The sequence below is a fragment of the Heloderma suspectum genome, chromosome 3 (genome assembly GCF_057233095.1).
Source record: "Heloderma suspectum isolate Gila_16-S chromosome 3, 16-S_ref, whole genome shotgun sequence".
Classification (NCBI taxonomy): Eukaryota; Metazoa; Chordata; class Lepidosauria; order Squamata; family Helodermatidae; genus Heloderma; species Heloderma suspectum.
The window spans coordinates 230,308,436-230,323,035 of record NC_139460.1 but is presented as its reverse complement, the minus strand read 5'-3'; the positions used below and the strand labels follow the sequence as shown (position 1 = coordinate 230,323,035).

General features: G+C 43.0%; 1 protein-coding gene across 1 annotated transcript in view; it reads right to left on the bottom strand.

Annotated features, from left to right (window-relative positions):
• STK32C (serine/threonine kinase 32C) overlaps positions 1–14,600 on the bottom strand; it is a 173,658-nt gene that overhangs the window by 93,515 nt on the left and 65,543 nt on the right. The window contains exon 2 of the mRNA XM_084841935.1: positions 14,002–14,057. Coding sequence (XP_084698061.1) covers positions 14,002–14,057 — 56 coding nt within the window. The remainder of the gene's footprint in view (positions 1–14,001; positions 14,058–14,600) is intronic.

Sequence of the window (14,600 nt, the reverse complement as noted above, 5' to 3'; positions counted from 1 at the left end):
GCCTGTTTATGGGCTTCCCAGAGTTATCTGGTTCTCCACTGTGGGAAACAGGATTCTGGACTAGATGGATCTTTTGTCTGAGCCAGCAGGGCTCATTATATTCTTAGATTTAGACTCCCATTTGCGATGGAATTATATGCACCATAAAAACAAAATGCCACATCCAAGATGCAGAATTACAATGGCTTGCATCCAAAGATCCTGCTGTGTTGAGTACGAGGCACTACCATTTGTGCAGTGGGATCTTTGGATCCAAGCCAGCATTTCGTATCAATTGGAAGGAGGCTTCTTAAGCTGTTCCTTCAATATCTGTGAAAGTCAGCCTTCCCTAACCTAGTGCCCTCCAGATGTGTTGGACTGCAACTCCCATTGGCTGATCATATGACATCACATACTGGCCAATGTGATCATACTATGCCAGTACTTCTCTGCTTGCACTGGTTGCCAGTCCATTTCCAGGCTAATTCAAAGTGCTAGCTTTAACCTTTAAAGCCTTAAATGGCTTGGAGCTGTTACCTGAAGAAACATTCTCTCCTATATATACCTGCCCAGACCATAAAATCATCTGCAGAGGCCCTTCCTTGGGTCCCCTCACCAAATGTAGTGAGCTGGTGGCTACAAGAGAGAGTGCCTTTTCAGTGGTGGTACCCTGGTTGCGGAATGCATTTCCCAGAGAGGCTTGCCTGGTGCTCGCATTGTGGTCTTTTCAGCACCGAGTGAAGACCTTTTTATCCTCCCAGGCACTTTAAGAACTGTGGGGGGGTTTAGTGCTTTTAGTGTTGGCATCGTTTTATCCTCTGCTGCTGGTTTTATCTTGGGTATTATTCTGCACTGCCTTTATTCTTTGTTTTGATGTTTGAATTTTATGTTTTTAATGTATTGTACCCTGCCCAGAGAACTTCAGTTATTGGGCAGTTTAAAAGTACATTAAATAAAATGAAAAAATGAATACAATATCATGCCTAGCCAGCATGGTTATTGGCCATACTGGCTGGGCAGGGCATGATGGGAGTTGTAGTCCAACCACATTGGGGAAGGCTGGTGTAAGTGTAGGACCTGTCCCCTTCCGTACTTTTAATGAGCATTGTCACTTCAGTCTAGTTTTAATTGCCCATGATATTAAGACCCCAGGTTGGGTGGCTTTTGATCCTCAGCCTGTGTGAGAAACGTTGACTTCTGTTCCAAATTTTCACTTCCATTCTTGCCCCTGATTTCCCAACCGTAGGAATAGAGACCTGCAGAACCTACATCAGCTTTATTTCTGCTACGTATCTGGCTCAAAATACATCAGAAAGACAGACCCAGGTGCCAACACAAAAGGCAGCCTCTGCTGCGAGAGAAAGAAAAGGCAGAAAGCTCGAGATAGTCATTGTTAAATCGTCACCCTCTAGCAGCTTATGTATCTGACAAAGGCCTGGTTCCACAAAGCCACTCCTGTGGGGACTTGAAAGCAGACATTTCCTGTACTGCATTGAAGTTAAGGTTGCTGAAAGAAACTGCAGTGCCAGGATCTAACAAGGGGTAAAAGCTTCAGCGAACAAATGAAATATATTTAGATTCGCCCAACACCAAACCCTATTTAGGCATTCTGAACCTGAATAGGGCAAAGGGGTAAGGAGAAGGAATGCTCCAGCCCCATCCCTCTCCCTCATTGTATTTGTAACCCAGAACTCATGGAAGCTGAGAGTCTGGAGAGCCTCCTGTATCCTTGGAAGCTCTCCACATGAGCCAGAATGCTGAAAACTCCATGCTCTGGCTTGCATAGAGATCATCCATATATACAGGAGGCTCTCCTCTTCAGACTGTCACCCTCCATGAGTTGATTTTGGCTAAATATTAGGAGAAACTTCCCAACAGTAAGAGCAGCTCAACAGAAGAATAGACTGCCTGAAGAGTCTGTTCTACTGTGGTGGGTTATCCTTCACTGAAGGTATTTAAACAGAGGCTGAACAGATATTTGTCATGGATTCAGTTCCTGCAATGAGCAGGGGGATGGATGGACTGTATTACACCAAAGGTCCTTTCCAATTCTAAAATTCCATGGCTCTAAGAACAGGGAATCTGCCTTATCTCTGAAGGTGGGGGCACCAGGCAAAGTGCCTTAAAGGACATATTAGGAGCATAGGAAGCTGCCTTATACTGAGTCATGAAGCCCAGTATTGTTGATGCGGATTGGCAGTGGTTGTCCAGGGTTTCAAGCAGGTGTTCCCCGCCCCCCCAGCCATATCTGGAGATGCCAGTAATTGAACCTGGGACCTTCTGCATGTGAAATGTGTACTCTACCATTGAGCTACAGCCCATCTCATAATGTACAGGCAGGTAGGGATGCTGGAGAAATTCGAGACGGATTAAAATGAGCTCGGATTTCTAAGAATCCGACGTGTGGAATCTACTGCGGAGCGCCCCCATCAGGCCGTGCAGAGTCCGTGGACTTTCGGGTTATTTTTTTACATTCCCAAAATTTATGCATATAAATCCGTAGAAAAATACGTAAGTTTCTGCAGAGGAAACGTTGAATGGAATGGGGGACAATACACTAAATGTTACGTACTGAGGTAAATTATGTAAATACTTATGTAAATATTTACGTAATTATCTCCGTATTTTTCCGAATGACCAAAAAAAAAATATTCGCATCCGTCTATGGGCGGATGATGGAACAAAAGGCACCTGACAATTCGCAAGACACAGACAGCACGGATTTTACATAGTCTGTACATCCCTAGAGGCAGGTTCATGTGGGTCATACAGCCCATCTCACAACACTTCCCTCCCTGTTCCCACCTTATTCCACTGGGTGTAGACCAGGCCATAGGCACAGTTGGGAGGAAGTAAACGAGTTTCAGACATTAAAAATGAAACCAAAAAATTTTTATGTCAACTCTTGATCATTTATTGTGTGATGGTTATGTTATTCCACGTTATGGTAAGAGGTACAGGGAAAGGAAATATTAAAGCTGCAGTCCCGTATATATTTACCACGAAGTAAGCCCCAATTAACTCAATGGGGCTTATGTCTGAGAAGACATGTATAGCATTACGCTGCTAATTGCCTCAGGCAGCTAAAAACCCTTGGTCTGGCCCTGTTTACCACTATAGATCAAATTCTCTCCTGCCTTCATATTATCAGGTTTCCTTTCCCAGTCAGTGTAACAAGATTTTCATAACAAATTCTTTGAGAAAAGCAACCAAAAACAAAGAACTCAATAATTATGTCTATTGTAGAGCTAGGGTTTTTGACTGACGAGTTAGAATATTTGGCATATAAATCCAGACTCCGTAATTTCAGGCAGAAGACCTAAATCAGAATGGCTGCATATCCCACAAGTTCCCCCATACTTTTATTGTATATCCTATTTCAATAAACGATAACCTGCTTCTAAAAGTTAACAAATCTTACTGCTAACCATTAATGGAATTAATGAATGAATGAATGCACATCACACACAGGGTCTGCTTCTGTTAGAACAGCTTGCTTCAAAAGTAGATGCACTTGGGTAGAAAGTAGATCACAGTCTTTCTCAGTGTAATATAAGCTTAAAATAAAAAATTGCTGGGCCAAGAAAAAACACAGAAGAGCTAGACTGTAATGGATTACCTATGTAATTTGTATTTTCCTCTTCCAATAAAAAGCTCAGAGCAGCTTACATAGGGGCTTAGTGCTTTTCTGCTCAGATCCACACCTGCTTAGCTTCCACACTGCTACAGTATCAGGTTTTCCCAAGCTTCCCTAGATTGCTCTAGACAGAAGTAGATGACTGAATGGAAAGTCTATGACTTCTTCATTGGACAAACAAATAACTCAAGATTTGTAAAACAGAACTTTCTACGGAGGAAGAGAAAACTGGAAATATACTTGCAGCTAAAGTTGCTAAAGGACCCTTTCCAGTTTGTATGTCAGTCTTGGCAAGTGCTAACTTAAGAAGTGGAGTGTGTTTTCTCAACCCCTCTCTATTTGTTTGTTTGCTTTTGATTACAGTTATTTATATGTAATACAAATCCTTCAAAGTTTATGTTATACAAATCCTTCCAAGGTGGCTTACAAATATCATGAAACTAATAAAATCACTACAAATGATACTAACAAATAAAAACTCATCAGGATCCTTTTCTCAGGGCAGCTGATGTATGGCTCTGGGGGTGGGGAGCAGAGGGATGTATGTAAGTCCAGCTAAAACAGAAACAGGTGCCTAGTGTTCTCTTCATCTGCTTCCTCCCTCCTCCCGTCTCTCGTGGAATTCTTCCCACAGGGCAGTTGGTGGGACATGGCCCTGAGGGGATTGGGGTGGAGAGGAAAGTCTAGCTGCGGCAATCCCTGAGGTTTTCTTTGCTCTCTCTCCCGCTCCCTCCTGCAGTCTTTCCCACGGGACATTTTCGGGCAGATGGAGGGGAGGAGAGAGTCCATCTACAGTAGGCCCTTCTTCGCCTCCCTCCCTCCCTCTGATGCATTATAATAAGTGTATTACTGCATGCCCCCAATAAGTGTTTTATGTGATGGTGACATTGGGCAACACCGAATTTTCTGTACTGTTGGTTTGTTTACTTTCGTGGGGTCCTTTACTCTAAAACTCTGAAGCCTACATGGCCTTATGTAGTTTATTTTGTTCTGTGTATACTGTTGTTGTTCAGTCGTTAAGTCATGTCCGACTCTTCGTGGCCCCATGGACCATAGCACGCCAGGCCTTCCTGTCCTCCGCTCTCTCCCAGATATACTATACTGTATACTGTGTATACTAGATCAGCAATAATTATGAACGCTGACAGTCAAGCTGTCCAACTTGCTATGTCTGAGTGATTTTTTAAAAAACACAACCTGCAATCAATGAGAGCTAACCCCAAGTAAGTGTAGTTAGGGTCATGGTGTAGGGATGCTGATTTTTTCTCCCATGGCTTAAGTTTGGCAGTGGTGTCTTTCTCTCTGTGTGTGTATCTGTGTATACATGTGCTCATTCTGACAATCTGAGAAACTTTTTCAGGAGATGTTCTTCTCTACCTTGTGCATGCTTTGTAATGGTCAAAGTCAGCAATGGCTCCATAATTCAGGGGACTGGAAACAAAGCCCTATGAGGAGAGACTGAAAGAACTGGGCATGTTCAGCCTTGAGAAGAGAAGACTGAGGGGAGATAGGATAGCACTCTTCAAGTACTTGAGAGGTTGTCACAGAGAGGAAGGCCAGGATCTCTTCTCGATCATCCCAGAGTGCAGGACACAGAATAACAGGCTCAAGTTACAGGAAGCCGGATTCCGGCTGAACATCAGGAAAAGCTTCCTGACTGTTAGAGCAATACAACAATGGAGCCAATTCCCTAGGGAGGTGGTGGGCTCTCCCACACTGGAGGCATTCAAGACGAGGCTGGACAGCCATCTGTCAGGGATGCTCTGACCTGGATTCCTGCATTGAGCAGGGGGTTGGACTCGATGGCCTTGTAGGCCCCTTCCAACCCTACTATTCTATGATTCTATGTGGGATCCATTTCTTAATACATGGAAATATGTGTTTTATCTCCCCCTACTTTGCAAAATGTGAGCTTATTCTCAAGTAGTATAAAAAGGGAAAAGCAGATGTACATCTTGCTGTCAAATGAAAAAAAAAATCTAATTGGAACTGATGCAAAGACATTTTTAAACTGATTGTACTTCAAATATGTCTACAGTGTAAGCTTGGTGACCTTTATATAAGTAGATTAAAGCTTTGTCATTCTCAGCTGCAAGCAGTGTGAATTATTAAAGGCATGCAATCATAAGGTTAAACTACTTCTGAAGAACAAACCACATTAGAAGTCTGCCTTCCTGAAGAAGGTCATGCAGAAACCATCTTCCGCTGAGCTGATACAAAATCTTCTCATGTACCACTCCTAAACCAGGAAATAGTGGAATTTCAGTTGATTCACACATCCGCAAAACTGACTGATGTCTCTTCACTTGATGACTTATCACTAGGTGACTTACAGCTGAACGTGTTTCAACTGCAGCACAATGTTTGAGGTGTTGTGCACTAATAGCAAAAAGTTCCCTGTAATGTTTGCTTTGTGGTAGCCATTTCACACATGCATGTCATCAGCTGATACATCCATGAGTGACTCTGCCCTTACTTCCAGATGAATGTGGTTAGCACTACAGCATAAGAACATCCGAAATTAATGGATATAGATAGTTATTTTACTTGAACCTCTGAAGAACAGTAAATATTACAGCTAACAAATAAATACATTAAGGGAAAGGAAATGATAGCATCTCTCCAATGTGTGGTTGCTTAAATAGAGTTGACTTCTGTTTATTGAACGTTATTTTGATGGTTCACATTTTAATTGAATTCAGCTGTCCCATGCAATTAATTTGGTATAGGTATCCATTCTCTGTGTGGAATGTTGTTATTCTTAACAACAGCTTTGATAATATTCTAAACAAACATGATTGCAATCCTTATCTCATTAGTCTTTACCCCCACAAAAAATCTACAAGAAAATTAACTTCTTATTTTATAAACAGAGGAGTCCATGGCTGAGAGTGTCACTTCCACAGTGATATTCACTAGGTTCACAACAAGAATTTGAACACAAGCCACAGATATGTAACTACCTCCTAGGCTGTACCGATGTCCCTATGCAATATGAGCTTTACATATGTTTGAAAGACAAAATACTCTATGCATTGATGCACTAAATCCAGGGGCTGTTCCAAAGTGTTTTCAGGGATGAGGGGTGGCTCTGCATCATTGACGGGTCTTGCTGGGCTTATCTGGCAATGGTGATGGGCAGCAGCAATAGCACTGGTTTGCTGGGTCCAGTTGTAAATCACCTTGAGCACTCACTGAGTGAAGGGACAATTAAAAAACGCACATCAAGGGCACAATCTTATCCATGTTTAGACAGAAAAAAGTCCTACCACTCCCTGCTGGCTGGGGAATGCTGGGAGTTGTGAGGCTTTTTTCTGTCTAAACATGCATAGGATCACACCCTTAATATCTAGGCCCCATTCCTTTTTTTTCACCTGGCAGAGTCATAGATCAGATGTGGCTATTGCAACCCCAGTTCCAGTAAGACTTCAGAGCATATTCAGCAATGATTACAACCACCAAAAATAGAATTCCAATAATAGTTGGCAATACAATTTCTAATTACCAACACCAAGATAGGGAAACAACAATTTACAATCAAGGTGGAATAATGGCCACAGGAGCTGAGTGATGTGGCTGTAATTGCTGAGTTAGTGTCCTGTGCTAAGCTTGTCTCACCTAGTCATTGTTTTTTTTTGCACGATTTCCTGGCATCGCAAGCCTACACGGTTTTTACAGTTTTTAGCTGTTGTTGATGCCAGAGAGTGCCTCAGACACCAGACACTGAAAAAAAAACAGGTTCATGAAAATAATGCAGGATTCAGCAAAAGCTGGGAATTGTGGAGCCTTTTTCTGTCTAAACATGCATAGGACTGTGACCTAAATAAAGAAATATTTATACTTTTGTGTATGCACAAAAGAAGTACATGGTTATAGTCAGTAAGCAGTTTCCATAATAGTGGCAGCATTTATTGAAGTCACCCTAATTGCAGAAAATACTTGTCGAGTGTATCCATGTGATACCCAAAATGTTTCTTTAGAAAAATGGTGTGTTCAGGCAGGGGTCATGTGGAGAAAAGCAGCTGGGGTAACTGTGATGGAATCAGTCAATCAATCTTCTGTCTCTTTTCAGTTTTTACATATTCTTCAGTGGTAAATCCAAAAGAAGGGTGATAAATTTTATTTATTGTCCTTCCATATATAAACACACAGAGAAGCATGTGGTAGCTCTAATTGGGTTAAGGAATTTGTAAAGGGAGGAAAAATTCAAATGTTGCATTTCTGAAACTATTTTGGACTAGGCCCATTCAGCTAAAATGCAAACAGCTTGCAGAGACATGCACCAGGTATTACCACAGCAGGTCAGATGCGCACTTCCCTATAGTGCATTCCCATACTCCTGTGGTATGTATATGAATACCAAAACAAAACATGACCTAGGCCAATAATGCAGATCTTTCCCACTTTTCACACTTACACAGACACCAGAACAAAAACATAGGATTGTACTGTGTGGAAGCAGTTTCCCTTCCACTGCAAATATGCAGAAACGTACACACCACAGTTGGTGTATCTACATTTATTTACTCTTGGGTGATGACACTATGAAAGAAGAAGGCAACCCCCATCCCACCCTTGCAATGCATGCCCCTCGGCTGAGAATCGCTCACCTCTGTGGTGAAATGGAGCCAGGACTGGCACAAACTATTTTGCTGCCTGAGACAAAGGACAAGATGGCAACACCTTCCACCCCATCTACAGAAGCCGACTGGATTGGCAGTTGACTCTTACAGTATATCAACCCTGGCAACAGGAAAGCTAGTTTAGGGGATGTAGGATAGGCTATGTGGCACACACAGATCTGTCTTCCAAGAGGAGAATCCCTTGTTGGCTGGAGCAGCTGTCTCTGCAGCAGTGGCTGAGGGGCTGCCACCCCTGCCCCTCCGCAGCATCTTCCACCTGAGACGGTTGACTCGTTCTGCCTAATGGAAGGGCCAGGCCCGTACTCCTCCCCATTGTCACTAACAGCCTTGGCCTCTTCTGGACCCAGAACTTGTCCTGGTGCCAGCCATATTTATATTAGGGTCAATGAGATAAAGAGAGCCTCGTGTGGTGCAGAGTGGTAGGCGGCAGTATTGCAGCTGAAACTCTCCCCACGACCTGAGCAGAAGCTGGGTCCCAGGTAGCTGGCTCAGGTCGACTCATCCTTCCATCCTTCCGAGGTCGGTAAAAGGAGTACCCAGCTTGCTGGGGGAAAGGTAGTCACGACTGGAGAAGGCAATGGCAAACCACCCCGCTATAGTCTGCCATGAAAACGCCAGCGTAAGCAGGCGTCCCTCTAGGGGTCAGTAATGACCTGGTGCTTGCACAGGAGGAACCTTTCCTTTTTCCTTTTCAATGAGATAAAAAGATTATTCATAACCATTTATGACTTATGCACTACGTAATAAAAATGGCTTGCGGGAGCACTGCCCGTATATTTAGGACACACTGCCAACTATGGACTGGATCCAGAATAAATTAGTTGAGCTTAGGTTCCATGGAAACTAATAGTTATGACTTAAATCCCACTGATATGAATGGGAACTAAGTTCAACTAACTAAGTCTCCCCTTCATGGATCACTGCCTTGTTGTGGTGAAGGGGCTTGTGTAACTCAGTGAAGCCATAAGCTATGCCATGCAGGGCCACCCAAGATGGACAGGTCATGGCAGAGAGTTCTGACAAAATGTGGTCCACTGGACAAGGAAATGGCAACCCACACCAGTATTCTGGCCAAGAAAACCCCATGGAACGTATCACAAGGCTAAAAGATACGATGCCGGAAGATGAGCCCCTCAGGTTGGAAGGTGTCCAATATACTACTGGGGAAGAGCAGAGGGAATTTCCAAGTAGCGCCAGAAAAAGTAAAGCGGCTGGGCCAAAGCCGAAAGGACACTCAGCTGTGGATGTGTCTGGTGGTGAAAAGAAAATCCAATGCTGCAAAGAACAATATTGTTTAGGAACCTGGAATGTAAGATCAATGAATCAAGGTAAGCTGGAGGTGGTCAAACATGAGATGGCAAGATTGAACCTCGACATCTTGGGAATCAGCGAACTAAAATGGACAAGCATGGGAGAATTTAATTCAGGTGACCATTATATCTACTACTGTGGGCAAGAATCCCTTAGAAGAAATGGAGTAGCACTCATAGTCAACAAAAGGGTGGGAAAAGCAGTACTGGGGTACAATCTTAAAAACGATAGAATGATCTCAGTACGAATCCACGGCAAACCATTCAACATCACAGTAATTCAGGACTATGCCCCAACCACTGAGGCCAAAGAAGCTGAGGTTGATCGGTTCTATGAAGACCTACAACACCTTCTAGAACTAACACCAAAGAAAGATGTCCTCTTCATCATAGGGGATTGGAATGCTAAAGTAGGAAGTCAAGAAATCACCGGAATAACAGGCAAGCATGGCCTTGGTATACAAAATGAAGCAGGACAAAGGCTAATAGAGTTTTGCCAAGAGAACACGCTGATCATAGAAAACACTCTTTTCCAACAGCACAAGAGGCGACTCTACACATGGACATCACCAGATGGTCAATATCGAAATCAGATTGATTATGTCCTTTGCAGCCAAAGATGGAGAAGCTCCATACAGTCAGTAAAAACAAGACCTGGAGCTGACTGTGGCTCAGATCATGAGCTTCTTATTGCAAAATTTCGGCTTAAATTGAAGAACGTAGGGAAAACCACTAAACTATTCAGGTATGACCTAAATCATATCCCTTATGAATATACAGTGGAGGTGAGGATAGATTCAAGGGATTAGACCTGATAGACAGAGTGCCTGAGGAACTAAGGATGGAGGTCCGTAACATAGTTCAGGAGGCAGCAACTCAATCCATCCCAAAGAAAAAGAAATGCAAGAAAGTAAAGTGGCTGTCTGAGGAGGCTTTACAAGTAGCTGAGGAAAGAAGGGAAGCGAAAAGCAAGGGAGAAAGGGGAAGATATATCCAACTGAATGCAGATTTCCAGAGAATAGCAAGGAGAGACAAGAAGGCCTTCTTAAATGAACAATGCAAAGAAATCGAAGAAAACAATAGAATGGGAAAGACTAGAGATCTCTTCAAGAAAATCGGAGATATCAAGGGAATGTTTCATGCAAAGACGGGCATGATAAAGGACAAAGAATGCAGGGACCTAACAGAAGCAGATGAGATTAAGAAGAGATTAAGAAGAATACACAGAAGAACTGTACAGGAAAGATCTGAATGTCCCTGATAGCCATGATATTGCGGTCACTGAAGTTGACGGACATCCTCGAGAGTGAAGTCAAGTGGGCCTTAGGAAGCATTAGTAACAACAAAGCTAGTGGAGATGACAGTATTCCAGCTGAACTATTTAAAATCCTAAAAGATGATGCTGTTAAAGTGCTGCACTCAATATGCCAACAAATTTGGAACACTTAGCAATGGCCACAAGACTGGAAAAGGTCAGTTTACATTCCAATTCCAAAGAAGGGCAATGCCAAACTACCGCACAATTGCGCTCATTTCACATGCCAGCAAGGTGATGCTCAAAATCCTACAAGCCAGGCTTCAGCAGTATGTGAACCGAGAACCACCGGAAGTACAAGCTGGGTTTCAAAGAGGCAGAGGAACTAGAGATCAAATTGCCAACATTCGCTGGATCATGGAGAAAGCAAGAGAATTCCAGAAAAACGTCTATTTCTGCTTCATTGACTATGCTAAAGCCTTTGATTGTGTGGATCACAACAAACTGTGGCCAATTCTTAAAGTGATGGGAGTACCAGACCACCTTACCTGTCTCCTGAGAAACCTGTACGAGGGTCAAGAAGCAACAATAAGAACCGGACATGGAACAACCGATTGGTTCAAAATTGGGAAAGGAGTACGACAAGGCTGTATATTGTCGCTCAGCTTAGTTAATTTATATGCAGAGTACATCATGAGAAACACCGGGTTGGATGAATCACAGGTCGGAATTAAGATTGCCAGGAGAATTATCAACAACCTCAGATACGCAGATGATACCACCCTAATGGCAGAAAGTGAAGAGGATGTAAAGAGCCTCTTGTTGAGGGTGAAAGTGGAGAGTGCAAAAGCTGGTTTGAAACTGAACATTAAAAAAATGAAGATCATGGCATCTGGCCCCATCATTTCCTGGCATATAGAAGGGGAAGAAATGGAAGCAGTGACATATTTTACTTTCTTGGGCTCCAAGATCACCGCAGACGGTGACTGTAGCCATGAAATTAAAAGACGCTTGCTCCTTGAGGGAAAGCTATGGCAAACCTAGACAGCATAGTAAGAAGCAGAGACATCACCTTGCCGACAAAGGTTCGTATCATCAAAGCTATGGTTTTCCCAGTAGCAACGTATGGCTGTGAGAGCTGGACTATAAGGAAGGCTGAGCGCCAAAGAATCGATGCTTTCGAACTGTGGTGCTGGAAAAGACTCTTACGAGTCCCCTGGACTGCAAGGAGGTCAAATCAGTGGATCCTAAAGGAAATCAACCCTGACTGCTCTTTGGAAGGACAGATACTGAAGCTAAAGCTCAAATACGTTAGCCACCTAATGCGAAGAGAAAACTCCCTGGAAAAGACCCTGATGCTGGGAAAGATTGAAGACAAAAGGAGAAGGGGACGGCAGAGGATGGGATGGCGAGATAGCATCACCGATGCAATGAATATGGACTTGAGCGTGCTCCGGGAGAGAGCGCAGGACAGGAAGGCCTGGCGTGCTATGGTCCATGGGATCACGAAGAGTTGGACACGACTGAATGACTGAACAACAACAACAACAACTTGGTCTGGATCCAGCCCTATGACTTTAGAAAAATGTACTGACTTTTAGAAATATTGGTGCTCAAGTTTAAAAAAAAAAACCTCACTAGGATTACTTCAGAGTCTTCAACTTTATTTAGTTATTCAAATGTTTGCACCCTGTTCTTATAGTCAAAGCAATGTTATGTGGTTCTAGGGAAAGGTCATTCTGGTGTGGTATTGTCCACACTGATAAGCAGACCCTGCACAGATTGTACAAGGAGGTGCTGATGTCCAACATAGGTGGAGCTTGGCCTATTAAAAAAAAAATGCGTAGCCAAACATGGTTAGAGGGGGAGCTCAGCCCACAAAAGAAAACTGGTAGCCAAACATGGTTACTCATATGTCATTTCTTTCCATATTAAACAGGTATCATAAGAACATAAGAAGAGCCCTGCTGGATCAGACCAAAGGCCTATTGAGTCCAGCATCCAGTTTCCTACAGTGGACAAGCAGATGGTTATAGGAAGCCCAAAAGCAGGACATGAGGGCAATAGCATGATCCCCGTGTTGTTCCCCAGTGATTGGTATTCAGAGGCATATCCTCTAGGGTTGTACAGGGTAGGTAGTACACATATGCAAAAAAGAAGAATGTACTGTGTTAAAGCAGAGGATTGATTTAAACTGAGAGATAATAACTTCAAAGCAAACACCTTAGTCTAGAGTATTTCACACTTTCAGTCACAGTCAAAGTATCTGTTACATTACATTCTCTGAGGTTGAACAACTCCACTTAAAGTCTAGCTGCTAATCAGTTATGCCTGGGTGAATTCTCTCTCTCTCTCTCTCTCAGTACGTGCCTTTTTAACCTCTGCTCTGTCATGTGCATGTGTGGCGTCAGTGTCATTATTTTTCTCCCTCTATATTCTTGTTAGATGAAAACTCCTTGAATGTGTGCTTTCTATATACTTGTTCAGCAGACAAAAAATGTCATTAGCGTACCATCAGTACTGATGCGTAAGAGTTTGGTGCACGTATGCTCCAACTCCCAGACTGCATTTCATTAGCTCCTCTATCAGGTGCTGAATTAAAAGGTTACACAGATCATAATGGAAATAGCGACTCATACGTATCAGCCATAACCCATTCTATGAGTCACTGAACAAACTGCATGTTGCGACTCAGCTTAGCACCTTTACCTTATCTTCTTGATTATTTTTGGATCAGTGGAGGAAAAAGGTCTTTTGGTTTCAAATATATTAATCAGGGCCTAAGAAGAGATATGAGCTTGTCAAAATTAAAATTAAAACCATCAGCTGTGGCCTATGTCATTTTTCTAAATGAAGCCTTAAAACACACACACACACACACACACACACACACACACACCCCTATTTGGATTATAGTCCAGAATTAAATCCAAGGGTTCAGGAGCAGATTAATGTCAAAACCAAGCACATGAAATGAGCTCTAACAATAACTCATGAAGTATCTAAATGTTTTCATGCCATTCAGTGCGATCTTATGCATATTTACTCAGAGGTAAGTCGTATTATAGGTCAATTAGAAAAGAGGTTCCAATTCTTACAAGACCAAGATCATCTATTTGTCTTCACTGTAGTACACTTAATACAGCCCCCAATCTCAATTACAATTTTTTCTCTTACCTTGCCAAAGCTTCCTTTGCCAATTGCTCGAAGTATCTGGAAATGGTCAAAGTTCACTGCAAAGAAGAAAAAGAAAAGGTTTTCATGATTTCTTCTTAGTTTTCCGCCAACATATTTTATAGAAGTGTGGCACCAAAAATCCCACCAGACTGTGATGTAGTTCCAAGCATGGCTGGCTGGGGGATGCTGGGAACTGCAGTCCAACACATCTGAAGGCCACCGAGTTGGGCAAGGTTGGACCAGAGGACTTGTACTGCAGAGACCTGGGTTCAAACCTTTCCACCATGAACCTCCTACTGTGGCAATGTATTTTTAAATTGACCCAGTTGCTTTATGCCCAATACAGGCATTCTCCCTCATGCAATTAACTATCGCATGAGGAGCAGAGTTGGCTATACATGTTGGTGCCACCATCCATGCATTGGAGGGGTACACCTGTGCAGGAGAACCTGTTCTACATGCACAGACTCCCTAGGAGATTTAGAACTCTACATAATCAGTGTTCTTCATCACAGGGGGACACTATACACATAGGGCAGGGCTCTCCTCTACAGCTATCCCCCCAACACGTGGATGGTGACAAGTCAGGGCTGGCAGTG